At 38.9% G+C, this 24,492-nt stretch overlaps 2 protein-coding genes across 4 annotated transcripts in view; one reads left to right on the top strand and one right to left on the bottom strand.

Annotated features, from left to right (window-relative positions):
* Positions 1 to 24,492, bottom strand: part of aimp1a (aminoacyl tRNA synthetase complex interacting multifunctional protein 1a) — a 111,610-nt gene that overhangs the window by 21,726 nt on the left and 65,392 nt on the right. The gene's annotated exons all lie outside the window — the stretch shown is intronic.
* Positions 1 to 24,492, top strand: part of tbck (TBC1 domain containing kinase) — a 57,356-nt gene that overhangs the window by 5,259 nt on the left and 27,605 nt on the right. For all 3 annotated transcript variants that reach the window (XM_074629290.1, XM_074629289.1, XM_074629288.1), the window contains 15 exons: positions 345 to 406; positions 691 to 839; positions 1,779 to 1,917; positions 2,334 to 2,433; positions 2,877 to 2,926; positions 3,049 to 3,178; positions 3,413 to 3,511; positions 3,587 to 3,649; positions 3,754 to 3,880; positions 4,930 to 4,980; positions 5,099 to 5,182; positions 6,397 to 6,482; positions 9,007 to 9,043; positions 14,246 to 14,407; positions 23,397 to 23,569. In XM_074629290.1, the coding sequence (XP_074485391.1) occupies positions 345 to 406; positions 691 to 839; positions 1,779 to 1,917; positions 2,334 to 2,433; positions 2,877 to 2,926; positions 3,049 to 3,178; positions 3,413 to 3,511; positions 3,587 to 3,649; positions 3,754 to 3,880; positions 4,930 to 4,980; positions 5,099 to 5,182; positions 6,397 to 6,482; positions 9,007 to 9,043; positions 14,246 to 14,407; positions 23,397 to 23,569 (1,512 nt within the window). The remainder of the gene's footprint in view (positions 1 to 344; positions 407 to 690; positions 840 to 1,778; positions 1,918 to 2,333; positions 2,434 to 2,876; positions 2,927 to 3,048; positions 3,179 to 3,412; positions 3,512 to 3,586; positions 3,650 to 3,753; positions 3,881 to 4,929; positions 4,981 to 5,098; positions 5,183 to 6,396; positions 6,483 to 9,006; positions 9,044 to 14,245; positions 14,408 to 23,396; positions 23,570 to 24,492) is intronic.

Genomic DNA, 24,492 nt, shown 5'->3' with positions numbered 1-24,492 from the left:
CTGATACCAAAACAGCTTTGCCTAAATAAAATATTGGCTAAATTAAGAAAGTTTTTCTGATTTCAGATCAAGAAATATCTGAACAAAAAATAGGTGAACAAGTCTAAAAATCTAACACAGCATTTGATGTCAACTTTACTTGACTTAACAATACAGATTTCTATACATTTCTTTATTAAGTTATAATTACGCACTTAAAACTTTTTTTTTAAGTTTGAATGCATTCCATCAGACATCTAGATTACTACATTCCTTTCTTTACTTTTTTTGTGAGATTATTGGAAGTTTGAATGGGACCTGTATGCATTGTGTATACTGTATTTAATAAAGTTGTTTTTTTACAGGCGCTGCCTGAGAATGTTCTCGAGTTATTAAGGAAATGCTTGACATTTCTTCCATCCAGAAGGTAAATATAGCCTGTGTTAGATTTATGTTGTTATTGTAAGACACTGACCATTTAGTTTCCAAAATACATGAAATGTGTTATGAAATACTTGCTGCTTGTACGTCAGAGATGATTCCAGCATGCTAAAACCAAGTGAAATGATACCAAAACAAACAGATGCAAGTTTTTTGGGGATAAACAACTTTTATGAATTTGTATTACAAAATGTTTAATATAATAAGATGTCAATTCTTACAGAATTCCTTCTTACGTCTGACCTTTATGTCTTTGTATGTGTCCTCCAGGCCGACCCCTGCAGAGCTGCTGGGAGACCCTTTGTTTAGTGGCGTCTCCTGCCTCTATACGCCCTTCAAGAAGCCCGTTAGTCTGTTCTCTTCTTCTCTGCGCTGTGCACATCTGGAGCTCCCAGAAGACATCAGTGAGCTTTGCAAAGGTCTGCCCCAACTACACACAACTGTACACGCAGCCTGTACACACCATTCACCTTCAACCCGTCTTCCTCTTGACTAAACTTAAAACATATAATTTCTTAAAGCTGAATTGATTATCTTGAAGTAGATATAATTAAGCATGCTAGCATCAATATTAATAATAGCAGCAGATAGATTAAGTATTTAAAGTCAAAAGATCTAATTGGTGTCCTGTGAGAATCGTCTTTGATATTTGAGAAGTTTTACATTTGAATTCTCAAATAAACTTTAATCTAAGCCTTTAATTCATGCTCTTGAAGTCATAGTTAATTGCACTTTAATTTGTTAAATTCTTTGAAACATACTATATGTATGAAAATAAGCAGGACTAAATACAAAAGGTGACCATGTAAAACACTTGGTGGGGACTTGTTTGTGGATAGGAATACATTTGTTCAGTTCAACAAGATTATTACTCCTCTGTTTCACATACGGTCCTGTGGTTAATTCCAAAAACTGGCACTGCGTTCCAGATCACATACTTTTTCTTTTTACTTTTAGTATAAAATGCAGCTGCACTTACAAAGTACGTACTGTTGCATGCAGTATGCAAACAATTGGGACATACTACTTACACTACTAGTGCATGGGTATTGGAACGCACAGAAAGACAAGAGCTCATTGAACATCATGTTGACAACTAAAGATAGACTGTTTCCTCTGGGCGCTTTCATTTTGGAAGAGATTTTCTTGGATTTACTATGTTTGTTTTAACTGTTGAAAGCCAGATGAAATCACATATGCGAAACTTATATGTAAGTTTTGTCCAAACAAGAGTTCACTGCCATGAATAAACATGTCTTGATGTCAGGAGATGAGCTAATAAAGCAATCATTTGACTGTGTGTGCTGCAGCACCACCTGTGCCTGTGAGGAGGTGTTTACTGTTTTGTGTGTTATTAGACGATGATGAAGACTACCTCTCAGAGCGGGCCATAAATGAGGTGTACCATCTGTGGTGTCTGGCGGGGGGCGACCTGGAGAAGGAACTGACCAACAAGGAGATCATACAGTCCAAACCTCCAATCTGCACACTGCCCAAGTACATAACACACACACACACATACACATACATTAGGGCAGTCCTCGACCAAAGGAATTCTTAGTCGACTAACACTCATACGATTTTGTCGACTAACCGATTAGTAGATTTAATCGACAGAGTTTCTCCAAAAAAGAATCACACAAAAGCACCACTTTAAATCTTGTGTTTACCAGAGATGTGCTCAGAAGTTTGTTGGAAATAAGTCATTCAGCATGAAAAAAGCATGAAAATATGACTAATTGACTCAAGAAATCTTAGTCGATTAGTTGACTAATCGGTCATTTCGGTCTTAGTCGACTAAGAGGGTGCAGCCCTAACACACATACACTGATGATGTAGGCATTTGCTCCCTTTAGGTGATATTCAGACTTGATAAATCATCTCCCTCTGTCTCTCTCTTTGTTTTTCTTAAGTTTTGTCCTGGAAGACGGGGAGTCATTTGGCCAAGGAAGGGATCGGAGTTTCTTGCTTGACGACACAACAGTGACACTTTCTCTGTGCCAACTCAGAAATGTAAGACAACAAACTGTCAGTCTGTCAGCAGACATGTACAGTTTTGTGTAAATGAATGTATTGTGCATAGGGTTAGGGTTCGGCAGTACGGTTTATGCTGCAACGGCAACAGACGTGCCCGGAGGGCCCCGGTGTTTTTAGGTTGTCTGTCTGTTCTCATGAATGCAATATCTCAGGAACACTTTGAGGGAATTTCTTCAATTTGGCACAAACATCCACTTGTGCTCAAGGATGAACTGATCAGATTTTGTCACTGTATTATTTTAATTTATCAAATGTGCTTTTGAATGCTGTTGATCCACGATGGTGACAAACATACTTGGGTAATAGTGGGTATTGTATTTATAGTGTAAGTTGTTTCAAAAATGCACCTTGAACAGAATTTAACCTTAATTGTGAATCCATGTTATGTTGTTTTTTAAGCCGCTCTCTTCCTTTTTCAGAGACTGAAGGATGTAGCAGGCGAAGCCTATTACCCTCTACTGGAAGACGAGTAAGCAATCTCTATCCGTAACTTGCCGCTTTCGGCCTCTCCTCCCCTGTCACTATTTCATCGCCCAGTCATTTATTTTGACTCGAGTAATGTCATATTCCCTTTACTTCTCTCTCCTTCAGACAGTCAAGTCTGCCCCAGTCCAACAGCAGCAACGAGCTGTCGGCCACCGTCACGCTCCCACTCATCATCCGCGAGAGAGACACCGAGTACCAGCTCATCCGCATCATCCTCTTTGACAGGCTGCTGAAGGTCTGCTCCATACAAATTCATACACACACACACACACACACACACACGCACACACACATGCACACAATTTAAAATACACTAAGAACATGCATGATGCTACACACACGAGCATGTCTTTCCCAATAAGGGCCTAAATGCGTTAGAGGTAATATTATTTCCTGTATTATCATTTAAGCGGGTCATTGTTGAACTAAAGCTGGGTAATACATACTCTGTTTAACGTTTTGTCTTCAGGCCTATCCTTACAAGAAGAACTTGGTGTGGAGAGAGGCCAGAATTGATATTCCCCCTCTTGTTCGAGGTCTGGCGTGGGCAGCGCTGCTGGGCATTGAGGTACAAGAGAAATTGTAGTCCTGTAAGGTGAAAATGTGTTTTGTGCGGACACTTATCTTTATTTTTTTTAAACAGGGAGACATTCAAGCCAAATATGAGAGCACAGACAAGGATACTCCCATACCAACTGACAGACAGGTAACTTATTTAAAACTAGACAGCAGTAAATTGTTGAGTCACGCTAACGCTTTTGAAATTTAGCTTCATTCTTTTATTGGGTGTGTTTTTGTGCATGCTTACAGATTGAGGTGGACATCCCACGCTGCCACCAGTACGATGAGCTGCTGTCATCTCCTCAAGGCCACATCAAGTTCAGGCGTGTGTTGAAAGCCTGGGTGGTCTCCCACCCTGACCTGGTCTACTGGCAGGGTCAGACACACTTCCGTCAATTTCTTTTGCTGTCTCACAGGATGTTTCTTGGAAAACACTTTAAAATAACCGTCATTCATAAATGGTAAATTGATAGTTAATTAAACTCAGTTAATAGTTATTTTTCTGTTAACAAACAATGAAATGATTAATTAATATTATTAGTTATTATATCATTAGTTTGTGTAATATGAAATAATTTGTTTATACATTTTATATTGCATCATAGCTGATAAGAGACGATAACAATTACATTGTGATAACATTAGTAAAGTATTTATTATCAATTTATTGTTGCATGCATTATACCATTTTATATACTATATTTAGTATTCGTTAGTGATTACCAAATTATTTGTAAACCTTTAAGAAATCATTTGTAAAATATATCTAAACATTATATACATAGATAGACCAGAAACCAATGTTAACCATTGACAAAGTATTAACTATCATCTAAATAATGTTTATAGATAGAAAAGTATTTACTCATTTAACCATTTAACAAGGTATTATAATCATCAGTTGCAACTTTACAATAGAATCCAAATAATGTTTATAGATGCTTTACAAACCAAATATTAACCATTAACAAATATCTGTCTATGTAGTGTTTATAGATGTTTTACAAATAATTTCTTTAAGGTTTAAAAAATAATATCTTAATCATTAACAAATATATATATATATATATAATGTGTGCAACAATAAACTGTTAAATAACATAAACTATAGCATTGCTAATAATTAGTTAACATTAATTATCATTTTATTGTTTGTTAACATTAAAATAACTATTAACTAAGTTTAATTATCTATCAATTTACCATTCATAAATGATGGTTATTATAAAGAGTTAGCTGTTTCTTTTATTCTTTTCTTCACACTCTCCTTCATTTGCACTATTCCTTATTGTACTATACATGACTAGACACTAGATGGTGGTCACGTCACATCTTGTAAACTCCCCTCTTTGCCCTCAGTTACAGCTGTGTGACCCTATACAGCAAATTTGTATTATAAACCTTTTTTTCTTTGCATCATTTCAGGTTTGGATTCACTTTGTGCCCCATTCCTCTACTTGAATTTCAATAACGAAGGTAAGAATTTCACTCCTAATAGCTAATAGCTTACTGCTATCACTGCTGAGAGTTTTTATTTCAAACTTATTTTTCTAGTTTTTGGCTACCTTTCATATTTATCTTATATTCTTCACAGCCCTGGCATATGCCTGCATGTCTGCCTTCATCCCCAAGTACTTGTACAACTTTTTCCTGAAGGACAACTCTCATGTCATTCAAGGTGAGCTATATTAGATTAAGAACTTGTTGTGTGTGGTGAAGTTATGCTGCTCTGCTGTGTTTTCAAAGCTTATCTTTCTTTTTAGTTTCTCCTGATATAAATCACACACTCATTTTTCTATCTTACTTCCAGAGATTTTGAGCTAATGCAGTCAACTACTACTGCAAGTTAATACTGATGGTCAGAGCATTCAGCTAAGTTCGAAAACAAATTATCATCGGCTGGCACAGAGCATCAGGCCGTCAGCTAAATGTTGATTACATTTTGGCTCCACGTTGTTCCTGAGCTGTAAAAACTAATTTCAGTTTGTCTTAATGGAGTTTGCAGCTGAGTCACATCATTTACAGATAGGGGAAACAAATGGAACTGCAAAAAGCCTGCAGAGAAATGTCACAAGCAATTCTTATGTGACGACAGTTACACCGTACACCTCTTGAACTCTGTGGGGAATGTGGCTATTATCCTTCCTTTCCACTGGGAGATGCCCTGGAGAGCTAGCTAATGTTTATCTGTCTGGTCGAAGCTCCTTTGTTGATTTACAGTGTGATTTTATTTATTCTATTTTATTGTTATTTTATTAATCACTTATTTTATTGTATTTAATTTGTATGATATTGTTCCATTTTATTTTTATTTTATTAATCTAGTTTTTACTTCACACTGTTTTACTACTATTACGGTTATTATAACTTTGAATTCTTATTTATTACATTTGTATCATTTTATCGTCTCACGTGCATTAATCTCAAATTGTTAAATTGTTATAGTCTTTTCTGTTGTTTTCACGGTCCACACTTGTTCTGTCTTATGTTCGGCTTGTCAGTCTTCTGTGAAACACTTTGAACTGCACTAACCTGTATGACAGGTGCTATACAAATTATGATCGATTGATTTATTGATTGATTGATTGATTGAAAAGACAAAATCTGTCGCAACATTTCCACTCTTCCCCATACAGTCTCTTTGTTATAGGGCAACAAATAGTTTTAAAAAAGTATCTGAACTATGAGATCTCATCGCCTGATGACTGATTTAATAAATCCAGTCATTCATTAGGTACGTTTGTTTATGTTTATGTCTGGTGTAATACCTCTTGCGTTCTTACTGTTGACTGTAAAGTCTTCTGTCGAGCACACTTCCTTTCAGGTTTTTAGCCCTCAAGCTGCACAATAGAATATGGATATAGTCCTATCGCCCTTTTGCCTGTGTTTCAGAGTACTTGACCGTCTTCTCCCAAATGATCGCCTTCCATGACCCGGAGCTAAGCAACCATCTAAATGAGATTGGCTTCATCCCAGACGTAAGTTACCAAGAGTGCAGGTGCCCTGACACACTGACGATGATAGGCAGCGGTGGAGGGCGAACTAAGATAACAACATTTTCTTCTATTGCAAGTTTACCTTTAATGGAAAGTCAAAGATAGTACGTTTTTTTTCTCCACACCAGGGCCACAGGAAATGACCATCCATAGATCACTGTGTATATCTTTTCAGTGTCATTGACACTTTTTGTTCCACATCCTCCTTTCCTGAATTTGTGGCGAGGGTCAGGTGCTCCCTATAGTCCACTGGTGGTGATTTATACGGCGACTAATGTCTGCCAGGCACACTTAATGATTGTCCTCTGCCAGGCTTACCTTATTTCTCTTACTCTGTGCCACCTCTTCCTGCCCTTCGCTTCCCTCTTTACCGCTCTGCTCAGACAAGGTTAAAGGCTCTACCGTCTCTCTGGGGTTTCAGTTAGCGTGCTGATGAATGTGTGTCACCTGTGGACCGGCCCCTGGGACATTACCCAATGAAAAGTGCCGTCTTTATCATAGAGGAGTCAGGGATTCATTGCCTCCTCCTCCTCCTCCTCCTCCTTCTCATCCTCCTCCTCCTTCTTACAGTTTCTGATGCTGCAGCTTCTTTTCTAAAGTGGAACAAGTGAAGCACAAATCGGTGCATGTTTATTGTCTGTCATAATTTAAAACACGTGTGAAACTCAAGGCTCGCGGGTCAAATCCGGCCCCTCGCAAATATGTATACGGCCCCCATATCAATTTAGATTCTCAATAAATTTCTTTAGATTTATTTTGATTATTTATTTATTCTTAATTAAATACAGAGAGACAGCGAGAGGGGAAGAGAAGGTAGACTAGGGAACTTTTTGTTGGGGCTTTTTTTAGGGCTTCATGTGGACTAAATTGTATGTGAGAAGGCCATATGAGACATGCAACAATATAATCAAAAACATTTTATTTGATTGAATAAAAGCATCTCAGTAAACTATACATGCCTGGCCCTTGATGTAATTGTCATTGGCTCTCAGGGAAATTGAGTTTGACACACCTAAATTAAAGTGTGTAGGAAAAAAGAAATGTAGGAAAGATAGGTTGGCTTGCTGCACAAAAGTGACCTATAGCAGTCGAGGCAGATGCTCATGGGGGATCTCTTGTTGGGTCTCTAAATTATAGAGTACGGTCTGGACCTGTTCTTTATGAAAAGTGTCTTGTCTTGATAAGATAAATTCTGTTATGATTTTACGCTATATAAAAATGAGCTGAATTGAATTATTTTTGTTTGTGCTTTTTTCTTGCTTATTTTTTTAAACAAAGCCTTGCCTTGAACAGATATCCCATTGTGATTCTTTCAATATCTTGCTCATCCGTTTTTCCGACTTGGCACTTCAAAGCAAAGCATGCTGTTTATGATGCTGACTTGACACGTAGTGCATGTACTGTACTACCAGCATTGACTTGCCTTTCAAAGGAGACTTTGTATGCTTGTTTTGGTTGTTAGGCCAGGATGATATTGGAACAAGCTTTGTTGACGCAGCTTTCACGCTTGATGTCAATCCCAGTAATTAGACTTTACAGACCCATAAATCCCTTTTTTCCGCTGTGAACTTCAGAGAACACTCTGAACTGTTGTTTTACTGATGATACAAATCCATCGGCCCTCACAGACCAAATGTCACTGCAGTTTTGAAATTGATTTCCCATACATGCATGCCAAAACATGGCTAGTTTAATACAGTTTGTCTTGTGCAAGCACGCAGAAACCACAAGTGATCTTGGGAAATGTTCAAGGACTCTGCTCCAGTAACGCCTGAAGCCATCAGCAGAGAGTCAGATTGCATGTGGCCAGCGGTTTAATTCAGGCCATTCTCAATTTGGCCACATCTTCTCTCCTGGGTCTGCCGTTTACACCTACACTAATCCAATCTGGCTGGACTCGCACTCCTGCTACCGAGCTGTTGAAATTGAGGCTGAGACTGCAGTGGCTCTCCCTCCTGGTCATCACTTCTAGGCACAGAAGAGGTCTACTGAACAGTCACCAGCTCCCACGCAATTAGCCATCAATTAACTGACTGAGATAAGCTCTCTCTGCTCCAGACCCCTCGCTACTGAATATTACAGAGCCTCAGCGACGGTGGCCAGCGATTGGCAGGTGTTATAACAGGTGGTTAATGGTGCAGTGTGTGTTGCGGTCTTTAATTTCAATTTTATGCATTTCCTCTTGGGAAAGTGTGGAATGGAGAGAAGGATGGAGGATAGAAGGATGGATGACTAGATGATTTGTATAATGAGATTCATTGTTGGCTTTCTCCCCATTGACTAATAACCAAACTCAGCAGTTTGCTCTTTTTATTGCCGTTTCTGTTTCTCAGAAGAGATGTGTGCCGCATTTCTTAAAGAGATCTCTCTAGTGAGAAAGCAGTTCATTTATTTCTCTCAGCAATTTGTTTCGACATACTGAATATTGCATCCAAATGAATGCTGCATTATCTCATAAATGTGCTCACTGTATATCTTTTGTCTTTTTTCTTTTCTTACCACACAGCTTTATGCTATCCCATGGTTCCTGACTATGTTTACACGTAAGTAGCTTCTCTTTGTACTCACTATGTGGATATGATGTGGCACTGAGCATAATCCAAAACGTTCAGAGGCTATTTTGAGTCTGTTTCAATTAGAGTATCAATAAAAGAGACTGAAAAGGTCAGTGGGTCCAGTATGGACCAGTTCTGGAGGTTTTTGTATTTTTCCTCTGGGTGACCTTTAATGCCAGCTGCTAATTAATTCCAGTTCTGAAGGGAAAGGACTCAACCCTTCAGTCATACACTACCTCAGACTTACACCAGCACATATTTTATTCATCTTTATTTTGTATTTATCTGAATACATTTTAAAATGCAACATAATACACCTGCTTGCGGCAATATTTCTCCTTGTGGGAAAAGATCAGAAAGCCAAGTTCCATCCATAAACGTCACAATTTTTTTTTTCTGATCAAATTATTATTTTACATTATTGGAGGTTAGATTGAGCATAACAGCAAATCATCAGCATTTACATACATCTCTAATACTGGACATGGATCATTTTAATATACGTATGCAAACATGGTATTCTTTTTCTATCCAAGTATATTATGTATGTATATCTGACCGACAGAGGGCTCTTATTTGCCCCTCCAGTCTTGAAAATATCCCATCCTTCCTTCCCCAAGCCCACATGGCACATGTGGCAACCAAAAAAATAAAGAAATTAATAAAATAAAAAATGTAAATAAAAAGACTGAATAGTTAAATATATTTTATATACCAGTATATAAAGTTTTTTTTTTTTTTTTTTTTTTTTTCAAATAACATCATAAACATTTTGACAAAAAAATCTCAACTCAAGGTCCACTTACTAGCTTTTTCTGAGCTTTCAACTACATCTTACAGTCTGCATCAGTGGATAAAGTTTGCTCAGTTAATGATTTATAACATGGCAACTGACATAAATAACAAATTATTGTTCCAGGTTGAGTTGATTGACTGACTTTGATGCTAAAAGGCTTTAAAACCTGTGGTAAAAAGTAACTAATTACATTTAATCAAGTACAGTACTTGCATACTTTTGCTTTACTAATTTGTTTTACATTTTCTGCTACTTCATACTTCTACTCCTCTACATTTCCATCTACAGCTGGAGCACCAGTTACTTCTCAGAAATGTTACATACGAAACATATGATGCATAGTTATGGATTAAACTACCCAAACGTACTGTTTGTAAAGCAGATAAAATTAGCTCCTCCTCAACCAACTCTCCATTTAATTATTTCTTACATATTAATGCATTAGTAATAATAATCCAATAATCCAATTAAAAAACACTAGCAGGGGTCATTCTTAAGTACATTTTGTTGCCAATACTTATATACTATACAATTTTTAATGCAGGACTTTTAAAATTTTAAAGTGTGGTACTTTTACCATTTTGAACTTACATACTAATAAAATGGTTTGACTGCTTTTTAATCAAATTAAGTAAAGAGATTCCCTTGTAATGTAATGCACCTGTGATTTTTGAGATGCTGACAGGTGGTGCGTAACACTGTTCTAAGAGATTTTTCCAAGAATACAAAATGCCAGCCAGAAATGGATGGGGACACTGTTGTTTTTATCAGACAAAGGTCTTTAGTATGCAGGAACCAAGTCTGTACCAAGTGTCACGTCTTTGTGCCTTTGTGTCTAAGTAGTGACTCACAAGACTAGTAATGCACCAAGTAAACAAAAATAACACCCAATTGTGCCTGAGGTAGTTTATGAAATACAGTACACTGTATAAACCACTGTGCGTGTCGGGATGGTTGTTTTTACACAAAAATATTGATTACATTGTCGTGATTTTACAGTTGGCTGAAAATACGCAAATAATGTATTCTAACCCTCAGTTCGTGAGACGATTCTTGAGGTAACATTAAGAAGGAAAAATCCAGTATGTCTAGGTCCACGGGTGGGATGTGGCAGACAAAATCAATTCCAGGCGCTCTATTCCAGCATGGTAAAAATAAAAAGCCTTTAACAAATATGGATTTAATACATTATAAAAATACATCAACACTTATCGGCAAGCTTCCTCAGGAGAACCTTGAGGAGGGCGTGATGTATTTTTCTAACTTGTTATGCCCATATTTATTAAAGACTTCTTTATTTTTACGATCTTGTGTACCCTAAATTGGATTTTGTGTACCACATACTAATGAATCTTCTCCCGCTTTAATATAAGAGCACCTGTGGATGTAGGGGTCAAGATAAACACTCCTACTGCTAGTTTTTTCCTCTAGATTAAAAAAATAAAAATAAATAAAAAATAGTATATTCACTATGAGAAGATATGTCACATGCAGCACTGGGGTTGTACAAAAGAAGGACCTCTCTAATAGAATCCATTACAATAGCTCTACAGTACCTGCTACCTTTATGAAGCTTGTAATGTTCAGCTTCTGTCGACACTTACAAGCTTGTAATGTAAGAGTGTTGAAAAGAGCTGCACAATAAATATAAATTTCATCGAAATTGCAATATGGCCAACTGCAATTTTCAAATTGCAGGATGAGGAGGAAATCACAATATTTGTTAAAGGGGTGTGTCAAAATACCATTTTAAACTAAATATTGTTGTGCTGCAGAGATGTCCTGGCCTACACATCATATTCTACAGACTTAAGAAAACATCTTTATTTGGTACAGATCTCCGCAAAAATCACACTATAATCATTTGAATATGTTTTTCAATGAAAATTAGAATAATGATGTAAAAGTTATCATTCCCTCTAATATCGCAAATCATATTGCAATGGCAATATCAGTCAAAAATAATCACAATTAGATATTTTTTCAAAATCCTGCAGCCCTAGTGTAGCTTGTGATGTTAACTTGGACTGCATTACATTGTATGATGTTTATAATGTTTTATCAACCCCCAGTATGTACAGGGAATAAAATAAAAAATAGTTTCATCAAGTTACCATTAGTTTAGGTGTCACTCATTAGGCCTTGGTGGCCAAATGATTTCAGTGTCTGCAGTTCTGTGATCATTTTTAGATGTTGATTATCACATATTTGAGAGGCTTCATGACAAATTGACAGATTCATACAATAATTGCGGGTTTCCTTGCTTAATTGTGGACATCTGTTGATTCCAATTAGCATCATGTACAGTATGAGTCCTTTCACCTTCTGTGCTGCAACAGAGGTACATAAAGTTGTTTTTTTTGGCTGGATCTCAGCATGCAGTTTGTCAGCTCATGGCAGCATTGCGCTTTTACTTTCCACAGTTAGAGCTCTGAAATATGAGCATATTAGCAAGGGTCACAGATCATTTATGCAAATTAAATAATGTGCAATTAACCTCTGCGTCTTCTAGGTACAGAGCCATCATACATTACAACTCTTTGAATAACTTTGCCTTCTCGATATAATTTGAGATGGTTTCTGAACTTTGCTCGTCTGCAGACTCTCACAGACTGAACACAATCTGGGATTTACATTAATTGTAGCCCAAAAGATCTTGATCAGCGCTTTACAGTGAGGTATTATATATGTATATCCAGTGGCGGCCGGCCAATAGAGGGCCACGGGGCCTGGCCCCACCCACCTTGAGCCACCAAAAAAAAAAAAAAAAAATTATAAAATTATTAATTATAAAAATTCTAAAAATTCTAAAAATTGTCAATATGTGTGTTTTTGACCTATGGAATATACCCGTAATATTTGTAAAATAGGATAACTGCGCCAAATATCTGCTTTCCTCCTTGAACTCTCTGCTAGTGCACCTCTCAGCTGCTCTGCTGCACGTGCACTTTCTAGGGCCAAATGGATTTGGCCCAAGGAAGGCGGGTCTAATAAGCAATACAGCCAATCACTGATTAAAGATATATGATTACAAGCATGAATGACATACAATTCATCCAATCAGCGCCGTAAAAAAGACTTCCGGGAGGGCCAAACTGATTTGGCCCATGGTGTGCGCGCGCACGTTCACGTGTGTCTCTCTCTGTTCTCGTCAGGGCTCATGTCAGTTCTCGCGTGATCTTGTCTTCTCGTCTCTCGCTTCTCTCCACTTCTCTTCTCTCACAGCCCATTTTAACGGCATGACAATGGAACAGCCAAGCACTAGTATATTAACATACTGAATTGTATGAATAAGATGTCCTTATGTCAGTGTTGGAATAAATGATAAAAATGTAACTGCAAAGTAGTAATGCGTTTTTGATACCTTTTTTTGCATTGAATCGTACTAGGATGTTTGTTGAAATTGATTGGCCCTACCCAAAAAAAAATCCACCAGCCGCCACTGTGTATATCATATTATATTCTTCAGTTAAGCACACACAGAGACACGCAGACAGACACACTCCTGGGGCGGAGAGTGTGAGGTGTGACCCTTTTACCCCTTATCCTCCCCCTGAGGCAGTGTGTGAGTCCAGTATTCAGGAGGTGTGCCCCTCTGACTGCTAATGTCCCCAATCCAATATGAGACAAGGTTGGAGGGTCATCTTCAATTCTCACACACACACACACACACACACATACACACACACACACACACTCAGATACACAGCCTGTCACTCACATGCACTAGTCTGCTCAGCTGACTGCTAATGTGGCGCGGACCCTCCGAGGCATTTTTTCACCACTGCTGCTCTCTCGGCCTCACCACAGTCACTCTCCACACCCACACAGACGTCTACTGCCCGGGCAGCACCTTAACAAACCGCGGGATGATAGAAACAGGTGGACAGTACTGTTTCTCATGCATAAATCTCAACAGGAAACATTACATTTTCAAATACCGTAACTCTACTAATAACTGCAGTGGGACGCATTATCAGGATGTGGTTGTAGTTGGCTTGAAATAACCTCCACTGTGCAGGTCCCTTGCTCTAAAGCTCCTCAGCCCCCTGATGTTCTTCCTGTCATTTTTCCACAACAACACCCACCTAAAAACATTTTCCCAGCTGCCTCCCCCACATCAAATATCCCTCCAGGCAACCTCGCCAATGCACAATATTGCTTAGTGAGCTTCCCATTTTAAAGCCACAGAGCCATGTTCAGTAAATGCTCTATGCACATGCAAATCATGCTCATTATGTACAAACTGATTCCTCATTTCTCACTGTGCGCATGCTATTGTCCCGCTTGCAGGATCTTATTGTGCATCCCTTGAGGGATTTGTCTTTTCTCGCATTCAGTGATTTTGTAAAATCTCCCCTTTTGTTGTGTTTATTTCTGCCCCCGCCATACAGATGTGTTTCCACTGCACAAGATCTTCCACCTGTGGGACACGCTGCTGCTGGGTAACTCCTCTTTCCCCTTCTGTATCGGCGTGGCCATATTGCAGCAGCTCAGGGACCGTCTCTTGGCCAACGGCTTCAATGAGTGCATCCTACTCTTCTCTGACCTGCCAGGTGAGAATATGCACCGGTATTTACATCTTTGTAAATACTATGTCTTCCGTTTGTCCTTCTTTTCAGGTGTATTCCATACTCAGGCTAGGTCAAGTGTTACTTGATAATAAACAACAGCCTAAGAGCATCTTCTATTATCTACTTTCTGCACACGTTAAGCCGTTGTACCTCTGCAGCTTATATACAAATGAAAATCCTACAAATACTTTTTTCTGCCTTCCCAAAACCTCACTCAAAGGTTGTCCATCTGTGTGAGCAACTGGCATTTGCAGGAGACTATTTTCTCATTCCTCAGACACATTCGCTAATGCGTGCTGATGTGTCTTGAGTTAATGATATCCTCAAAGCAGGCAGCTCTGCTCTCCTACAGACACACTCCCTGCTTGATGTGCTCTAGGCGTGTTGCACTCTGCTCTGCATCTGTCGAACAGTCAACCGCTGCACCCAGGGAATTGTCTGCCACAGAAATCACAACCTCTACAGTATGGTTCTCCGGCATCACTTATAATCTTCATTCCGAGCTATTGGGGTCTTTGGTGCTATCAGGCATGAGGCAGGAAAACTAAGTGGCACTTTTTCAGCTCTGGACCACAAATGCAGGATTACTCATGCAAGAAAAGGAGGTAGATGCAAATAAATAGAGCCATGGGTTAGCATGGGGATGTGAGGCCAGGAGGCTGCCTGAAGCAACTATCTGCTTCGCTAATACAAACATACAGATTTGTATTAACCATTCCGTTAACACAGAGAGAGGGTGTGGTGGTGGTAAATGGCACTGGCAGGAAAAAGGGTAGGAAATGGGTGCAATTCAGCATAAGAAACGGCAAAATGTGATACACCTGCATCTGTTTTATATATTTTTTCCCCAAACTGATTACAAAAAAATCGCAAATTACAGTTCAACCTCTCATTACACCAAGTGACATGTCACTGTAGTACAAAGATGAGGCGTGTGTGTGTGTGTGGGGGTGGCAAATATCGTAATCTAGTCTTTTAACTCAGCTATATGGTTGTTAATCCCAGTGGGTTTTAGTGCATTGCAGGCAAGAGGAATAATTCTGTCTCCTTTCTCTGGAGGGCTGACAAATCAAGGAGGAATTCATGGGTTGATTCTAATCGTGCAAGCTTGATGGAAATGCATCTTATTAGCTTTGCTCTGTGGGTTACATGTATTCGTTAAGTACTTTTAAAAGACTGACCCCCAGCCCAAGGGGTTTTTAACGTGGTATAGGCAGACATTGACACATCGCCCCGGGGATTTTGATGTTTTTGTCGGCTGTATAAGCCGCACAGAGGGAACACATGCTGTCAAGACAGTGTCTCTTAATACGTGCCCCCTTTACTGCTCCTTTTCAGTTGCATAAAGTGATTACTTCAGCAAAGTATCGGTGACATAAAATCCGAGAGCGGCATTCATAATGTATGTCTTCAGAACGTACCTCTCGCCCCGAGGGATAGCTCAAACAGTTTCTTTTAAAAGTCTATTTCCAAATGCTGCTCAGCCTTATTTTTTTTCTAGCTGAAAGGCAGAATGACATTGGGATTTTAAAACCAACAGAGACAGGCACGATTTGTCTAAAAGGCATGCAGGAGCACTCTGTAAACTAAGGCCAGCAGCCTCCCCTTCTGCTAAATTCAGCGTTGCCATACCTCACTGTGTTTTACTGTCCAGCAGATTCATGTGATTGAGGTGGAAGGGAGAAGGAGAGCCAGTTCTCCTTATAAAGGTAAAATATGTTGGCCTGGAGACGCAGTCAGCTTCTTTGGCAAGATTTCCTGAGAGCGGCTACCGCTGCCAGATCGTTTCTGTATATCACTTCCAGCCTTATTATCACAGCTTGTGTATACCTGGGTAGTTACAGTGTAGTATCTGGCACTCTCTCTAAACTATATTAGGAATGAATTCTGGGCTGTAGACTGACCTCAAACAGTTTACATAAGTTTCCAGCCGTGTTCTAGTCCACAAGATGATATTATGTAACTTGTAACAGACTGCAAAATCCACTCAAGTACCAAACAGTTCACCACAATATTTATCAGCTCTACTAAATGACAGTAGAGGTCTTACTCCTGTTGGCCTGGAATGTGCAGGGTTTGTTTATTAGCCTCGCTAGCTGAATGGCTCTAGAGATGGCAATGTCGTTTGTTCCACCACAGTGGTCCACGTGTAATTTTTTAACAGCTAGTTGATGGATTGCTATTAAATTTCATACAGGCATTCATGGTTCCCAAAGGATGAAGCCTACTGACTTTGGGGGTTCCCTGACTTTTCTACTAGTGCGACCATCAGCTCAAAGTGACATTCTCAGCCTCCTTAGCTGTACTTTGTTTAGGGCTAAATATCATATGTTTAGCACGGCAACATGCTAAACTAAGATGTTAGTTTAGCATGAATAGACTGTATATAAGAAGTGGACATAGTCACCGTGACATCACCCATTGGTTTGTGGACTGCCGTTTCGAAGCCTCGAGTTCGGCATTTTGGCCGTTGACATTTAGGTGTTTTGGCCGTCGCCATCTTGTTTTTTTGCAACCAGACCTGAGAGGGAGGAGCTAAGTACAACCAAACACTGAATAAGGCATTTTTAGGCGACCAAAAATGTCATAATTAACTTTCATGAACTGAAAACACACTGTGAAAGGGTTAATGCTGTAAGACGAAAATCACAAAGTAGCCACGCCCTAAAACACACCCTGCTTTATCGTCTATTTTACTGTACATCCTGTATTAAAGAAAACTTGCAACTAGCGATTACGACCATAAAGTCATGTTTACAATGTTTACTGAGGTAATAAATCAAGGGAGAAGTAGGCTCATTTTCTCATAGACTTCTATACAATCAGACTTCTTTTTGCAACCAGAGGAGTCGCCCCCTGCTGGCTATTAGAAAGAATGCACTTCCACATTGGCTTCACTTTTCAGAGCCAGAGGTAGCCCGCTGGATGTTACCCATATATTTGCTAAAGCATTTTAGCATTGTGATTTTGGGAATGTTGGCTTGCTGATGTTAGCATTAAGCTCAAAGCACCACCGCGCCAAAGTACAGCTTCACAGAGTTTCTAGAGTGCCTGCGGACTCTGTTAGTCTTGTTCCTAACCCTCCTAAATATTTTTAGTGAGTATATCATTCATAGTCTTGTAGTGCATGACATTCAAAGCATGGACTTGAAGGTAAACATATAGCAGATTCAGCCGTGCTATATAAGTAAGATATATAAGCATCTAATAGACCTTGTCAGCCTTTGTTGGAAGCAAGGTTTTGGAGGTCAGCCTGTATGTGCTCTGCCTTGTCACATTCATGTAGTTATGAAAACACACACCCACACACAAACACACGCACAGACTGTGAGTTATGGTGGAAATCTTGTGATTTGTGGCCCGCACCTGCTCCTTCCTGCCATCAGGCGTGCAGAATTGATGTCCTCATACAACTGAGGCTTGCATTCATTTGTCTCGGAGCAGACTCCACATGCTCCACATGCGTGTAACTACAGAAAACTGCAAGTGCAAAGCCAGAAAAACACACCCTGATGCTGGCTGGACATTATAAAAGAAGGAAAATGGACTCAATCTAGTTCATGTAGCACACAGGAAAGAGAAATCAAATAGAATATAGCTGAATTTAAAGAGAAAGAATTACATATTTGCAGTTTCAAACAGAGTCGTCATTCAGTTAAATGACTAGCTAAACCTGCTTCTGTAGGAGCACATCATCTCCCACTGTACCATTCGTGTCTGATACACACCATTATTGATATCTTTGTTAATTTTCAGCCTGTGCATGATGGAAGCCTGTAGTTAGTGGTGATGACAGGTGTTCTTAGCTGTGAAAAGTTAAAAGAACATGCATTATACATTTCTGACTTAATCTAAGGTTCAGAGAAATGGATTAACTTTACAAGATGCATAAGTAGGCTTGACATTTAGTTGTGAAATAAAAACAAGTCTGCTCTCTTTCCATTCCCGTCGGCAACTGTCGGAATAAAAGTTAATGGTCAAGATAACGTTACAGGACAGTGGCTCTTAAATGATTCAGACACACTCCTCTCTCTCCCTCCTTCTAGGCAGTAAATGGAGCCAGTGACAATAATTCTCAGTGACAAGCCTATTACACATAACACTGTGAAGTCTATAGTTGCCAATATTCCAACGAAGAGGAGAGGTCCAGATTTAAGGGAAGCGATACAGACTATAAAATAGTGTTCCTACCACTGGTTCCCCAAAATGTCAATATACTGTATGTACTGTTCCTCTTCATCCTTCACACAACTTTCTATTCACAATTATGTTACTTAAAGTCATCTTCTCTCTCCGGACTATCGCCAAGGACTAAAATATTGCTGAATTATTTTCAATAAAGTTTTGTGAATGATATCACACTCGGTATATCAGAGTCTGAAATCAAATTAAATGTGAAACAGGTAAGACCTGTGCTGCAACATTATGCCTCGGAGCCAGCAATATATCTCAGCTGCCATTTGTTGGCAATTAATCTCATTTTGTGATTCCCATTTGCTAAGTCTTGTAGCCTCGGGTAATCTATAACTTTCTCTTGTTTGGAGAATTCATTGATTCACAATGGAGCAGAAAGCCTCTCCGGCTGACAGGAAGCGTGTGTTTACTGATGATGCAGCGGCATTTGCCTTCACGGGACATTAGCATCTGTCTCAATGAGCAGAGCCGGGCACAGAACCGATGAGCTCTAGTTATAGACGTTTAGTTCTGAGAAAAACAACCACGAGCTGCTGAAAGTGCTCGAGGCAACGTTGCAGACAGGGACACCTTGAAAACACCAGCAGAAGGAGAACATTAAAGTTGAAGGTTTAGCTTTTAAAAATATTTGGCATAACATATTTGCATTTACATTTGGGGATTTGACTGATAGTTTGGAACATTTTAAAATGAGTGTACAAATAAAATAATACTATTACCAGCAACCAGACAATGTTTACTTGGGGCTGAAGTTATTAATCCTCTCAGATTCACTCCAGCAATTGTGCTCAAAGTTTAACTATGTCTACAGATTCTCAGACCTCAGAGAAGCTGAGAGTTATTTGTGTGCTCCCGATTCAGCAAAGAGGAGAAGTTCTCATTTGAGAATGACTGACACAGTGTTTTATAACATTCAGAACCGTAACATTTAATTAAAGGGGACATATCATGAAAAACTCACTTTTTCAGTGCTTGGTCGCATACATTTGGGTATCTGGAGTGCCTACCAACCCTTAAACTGTGAAATAAGACAATCCAGTCTGTTTTTTGGGGGCTGTCCATAGACTGTATAAGAAATGAAAATAGTCACTTTGACATCACCCATTGGTTGTTTTGAAGCCTTGAGTTTGACATTTTGGCCGTCACCATCTTGGATATTTGCCACCAGACGTGACATGAGAGGGTGGAGCTAAGTACAACCGAACGCTGAATAAGACATTTTTAGGTGGACAAAAAGGTTATAATTAACTTTCATGAACTGAAAACACACTGTGAAAGGGTTAAAGTTGTAAGACGAAAACACGGATGACTACCAGAACGGACAACGCCGTGGTAGCTACCTGTCAATCACAAGGTAGCCACGCCCTAAAGCGGGCCCTGCTTTATGGTCTATTTTAGTCTAAATGGGAGTCGCCCCCTGCTGGCTATTAGAAAGAATGCAATTTTAAGGCACTTCCGTTTTGGCTTCACTTTTCAGATCACGGAGTTGCCCACTGGGGCTGCCTAGATCAGAAAACATGTGACTCAACATGTGACTCGGAAAACCATTCAGATTTTGCTCCTATGTCACATGCAGGCTAATAAGAATAGAACTAGAAAAGATCTACCTTTGCAATGGTGCACCATATTTTTACGCAGCCCAATCAGAGGAGACTGGTTTTTTTCAGGGGGGTGGGGGGGCTTAAAGAGACTGGCACTAAAATAGAGCATTTGAAACAAAGGGTGAAATTCAGACAGACAATATGAGAAAAATAAAGCGTTTTTTGAACATTAAAGCATGTAAATATGTTCTAGTAGAAACTCAAAATACAAGTGTGAACCTCGAAATGAGCATGATATGTGCCCTTTTATAATGTCATCATGTTTTGTTTTTCCGAGTGATTCCGGTGTGCAATCAACTCATTCAGAGGACTGACAGGCTGCCCTGTGTACAATTTCATTCAAGGAAAAAAACCTGATAAAAACGACATGCTGATTTCGTTTTGAACTGCAGAAACAAGTTGATTTCAGTCTAATGCTGCATCTTACATTTTATCCAGTGAGTCTGTTCATTTTTTATTTACTGTACAAATGTAGTATACAAAATCCTTTTATTGGTGAACATGCTTTTGAGAAGATAATAATTCAAACAATGCTTTGGCACAGCCGTTGTTTCCATCTCTTGTTTGTGTGTGTCATGTGTGGTTGGATCATTTAGCCACAATATCAAGGATCAGGATATACATAACTACTTTTTTTTTTTATTTAAATCTTGTAATTCCAGTTTAACAAAAGCAACCACAGTTGTTACTTCCCAAAGCTTTTTCTTAATTTTCAGTTAAGTCTCAGTTTAGCTTACTTGAACTTGTTTCCTGGGTAGATATGTTGGATAAATGAGAACATATAATGAAACATATTTGTTACTTACTGGTTTTTACATGTTAGAAATACAATCTATCTAAATAAGAGCCCTGAGCATTGATTGATCACTGAAATGATCAATGTCAATGTCATCATGGTTTACAATTAAAGAGCTATTCAAAAAGGGAGAAGGGAATCGTCACAACCGATGGTTGGCTTTATAATCTGATTAGTTTTCATGGTTTGACTGTTATAATATCAAGGGTTGGAACATTATAAAGCAACAGATTTTCTATTTCTGTGTATTCATTCATCTCCATTATTGTCAGGTCTATCTTCCTTTGCACCACAATCCAATTCTACAACCCCCCGAGCTGCTCTTAACTAATCATGCTATTCTATTTGTGGCAACAAGTCACAGCCCACAATCAACGCCTCTACATAATTACTGAAATGTAATTTTGTCTTCCTAAAAAGAAAAAAAAAAGCCCTTTAATGAAATCGGCTGCCTCGGAATGCCCAGCTGAGCCCAGGGCTTGTTAAAGCCGCTATCAATCTCCTCTTCCTCGTTCCTGCCTCTTTTAGCTGGAGGAGTGATTGCATGCAGCATTCGTCGCCCCAGGGAGGGAAAATGTGTTTCCCTGAACTGCCTAGGAGCCTGTCGGTGAGGAATCTCAGACCACCAGTGTGTTTTTCACTGGAATGAACCTTGTAACAGAGTCTGTGAGGTCCTAGCCCATGAGGGCTGACAACCCCCTAACCTTGACGCCACTGTGGGACATAGAGTGGAGGAAGGATACATCTTTTATATAATTTCCCCTCAGCCTGGGCCAGGTGCAGCAGGTCATACCAAGGAGCACTCATTAGGAAGGTTTGCTTCATATCCACGGAAAAGGGGAGTGAAAGAGAGAGGATGTCAGTGCGAAAGAGTGTGAAGGAAAGAATTCCTAATTTACCCAAATCCTCGGCTAATCCAGTGAGTCCCTGTTCCCTAATCCTCTCTATTCTCAACGCGAGAAGCAGGAGATACTGCTGGAGAGGCATTAGGGGGAAGAAAAAAACATTTAGCTTTGCACTAAAAACTTATTTTGGGACAAAATAGCTCAGATGAGGGACAGCCGCTAAACGATGACCAGTTATTACCTCAAAGAGCCTCTGGCACTGCTGGATGACTATTTAAGATTATTAATGGCAGCAAAATGCCAAGGTCAAGCTGCTCACGTCTGCTGCTAAACCTCCCACACCCCATTTACATAATCATTTATGCTTTATGTCTGATTCAAGGGAGGTAATCACATTTTTATTCATTCATTTTATTCTCAGTCACCACAGTTGAATAATGTGTTAAAGTAAAATGCTGTCAGTGGTAATTGAAAATTCCAAAGATTAGCAGAATGCCCTCTATTCTGAGTTTATTTAGGTTTTAAGTGAAATGTCTTGGCAGCTATTCACTGGGTTGCCATTAGGTTTGGTACAGATAGTTATGTCGCCCTCAGGATTGTAATTGCTTCAGTGATCCTCTGAGTGTTCATCTAGTGCCACCATTAGGTCAAAATGTTTAAGTGATTTGGTTTATTAACAAATACCTGCAAAACAAATGTCACTCTAATCAGTTTTAGCTGTAATTTCTGTTAAGTGCTAATTAGCAAATGTTAGTAGCGAACATACTAAATAAGATGGTGAATAATCATTAACATTAACATTAAACCTGCTAAAAACATCAGAATGTTAGCATTATCGTTATGAGCAACTTTAACTTTATTTATATAGCAGCTTTCATACAAACATGCCGCCCAAAGGGCTTCGCAGCAAGAATAAAACAACACAGACAAAAAAAAATAGATACAAAAATAAAAACAACAAAAAGTGGACAACAGTAGATACAATTTTGCATCTTAAAATCTAAGGCTATGACATTACTCCAAAATAAAAGCCAGATTAAAAAGATAAGTCTAATAGCCTGTTAGCATGCTAATGTTAGCATTTAGCTCAAAGCATTAATGTGCAGCCTCACAGAGACGCTGGCGTGGCTGTAGAGTTTCAGACCATGTTCCAAATCGCATACTTTTTTTCTTTTTCTTTTTAGTACATATTACTATCTGCTAGTTTTGGCATACTGCATTTGACATACTATGTATTGGGACATACTAAATCTTTTTCGGCCATACTAAATAGTATGGTAGTACATGGTATTTGAGCGCACAGTTGTGATGTAAAAAGCAGCCGTCTTCATCCAAGGCTGCTAATTTCCATCTTTCTTTGCTGATTACTAGGGTATGTGGTGTATAAAGATCCGTGTTTGCTTGCTTAGTTGAGTAAACATAAAAAAAGATGTGTTGTTTTTTAGCGATTTCACTATTTGGATGTTGGTTATTTAAAAAGCAATTCATGAAAACATTGGCAAAAAAATTTAATATTTTCTTTTTTTGCTGCACAGAAATTGACATTGAGCGCTGTGTTCGTGAATCCATCAACCTCTTCTGCTGGACTCCAAAGAGCGCTACATACCGACAGCACGCTCAGCCACCAAAGGCCGCTGGTGACAATGGCTTTGGGAAAGCAGCGACATACTATTCGTCTGACTACCAGGACATGCCCAAGACAGACCTGGTGAGTTTTACACATCACACACACACACACACACACACACACACACACACACACACACACACACACACACACACACACACACACACATACACACACACACACAGTCACACGCATTAACTTTACAAAAAAATGAAGTGAAATTCAAAGTTGGCCACCTTTTCTTTACAAAGTTGTGATCATTATTATCTACAAAGTACATCCAACTTTTACTGAGTCAGTGCTTGTTGATGTTAAGCCATAGCGACCAAGCAGGAAGTCTGCTTTTGTTCTTCTTTTGCTGGTATTTTTTTTTTTTTTCTGAGATTTGTTATTCTGTTATATCCTTTTAACAGTACAATAGAAGGCATCGTTTCTGGTGTCTGGTATCTGGTATCTGAGGTAATGAGCTGTCTCTGTCAACACGTGTCTCTGTCAAGGCCTCACCATGACACAACAGAGGTTTTAATGAAAATATACTGTATGTTAGAGACAGAGTGAGACAGGAATTAAATTCACCATGACCTGTATGTCTGCTGATATGCTGCAGGAAGATCTATAGCTTATCAAACAAGTGACATAATTGATAAGAATTATGACAACAAAATGGGGTAATGTGTTGGTAATTTCAGAGCTATTATCCTGGTAAGAACAATGGAAACATATTGGTAATATTTTATTTTAAAAATACAAGGTTTTATTTAGAGCTGCAACGATTAATCGATTAGTTGTCAACTATTAAATTAATCACAAACTATTCTGATGATCGATTGGAAGAAGAAGAAGAAAAAGGAGTCAAAATTCTCAGCTTCTTAAATGTGAATATTTTCTGGTTTCTTTACTCCTCTATGACAGAAAACTGAATATCTTTGAGTTGTGGACAAAACAAGACAGTTGAGGACGTCATCTTGAGCTTTGGGAAACACTGATCCACATTTTTCACCATT

The sequence above is a fragment of the Sebastes fasciatus genome, chromosome 3, assembly GCF_043250625.1.
Source record: "Sebastes fasciatus isolate fSebFas1 chromosome 3, fSebFas1.pri, whole genome shotgun sequence".
Lineage (NCBI taxonomy): Eukaryota > Metazoa > Chordata > Actinopteri > Perciformes > Sebastidae > Sebastes > Sebastes fasciatus.
This window is presented reverse-complemented; position numbering and strand designations above follow the sequence as displayed.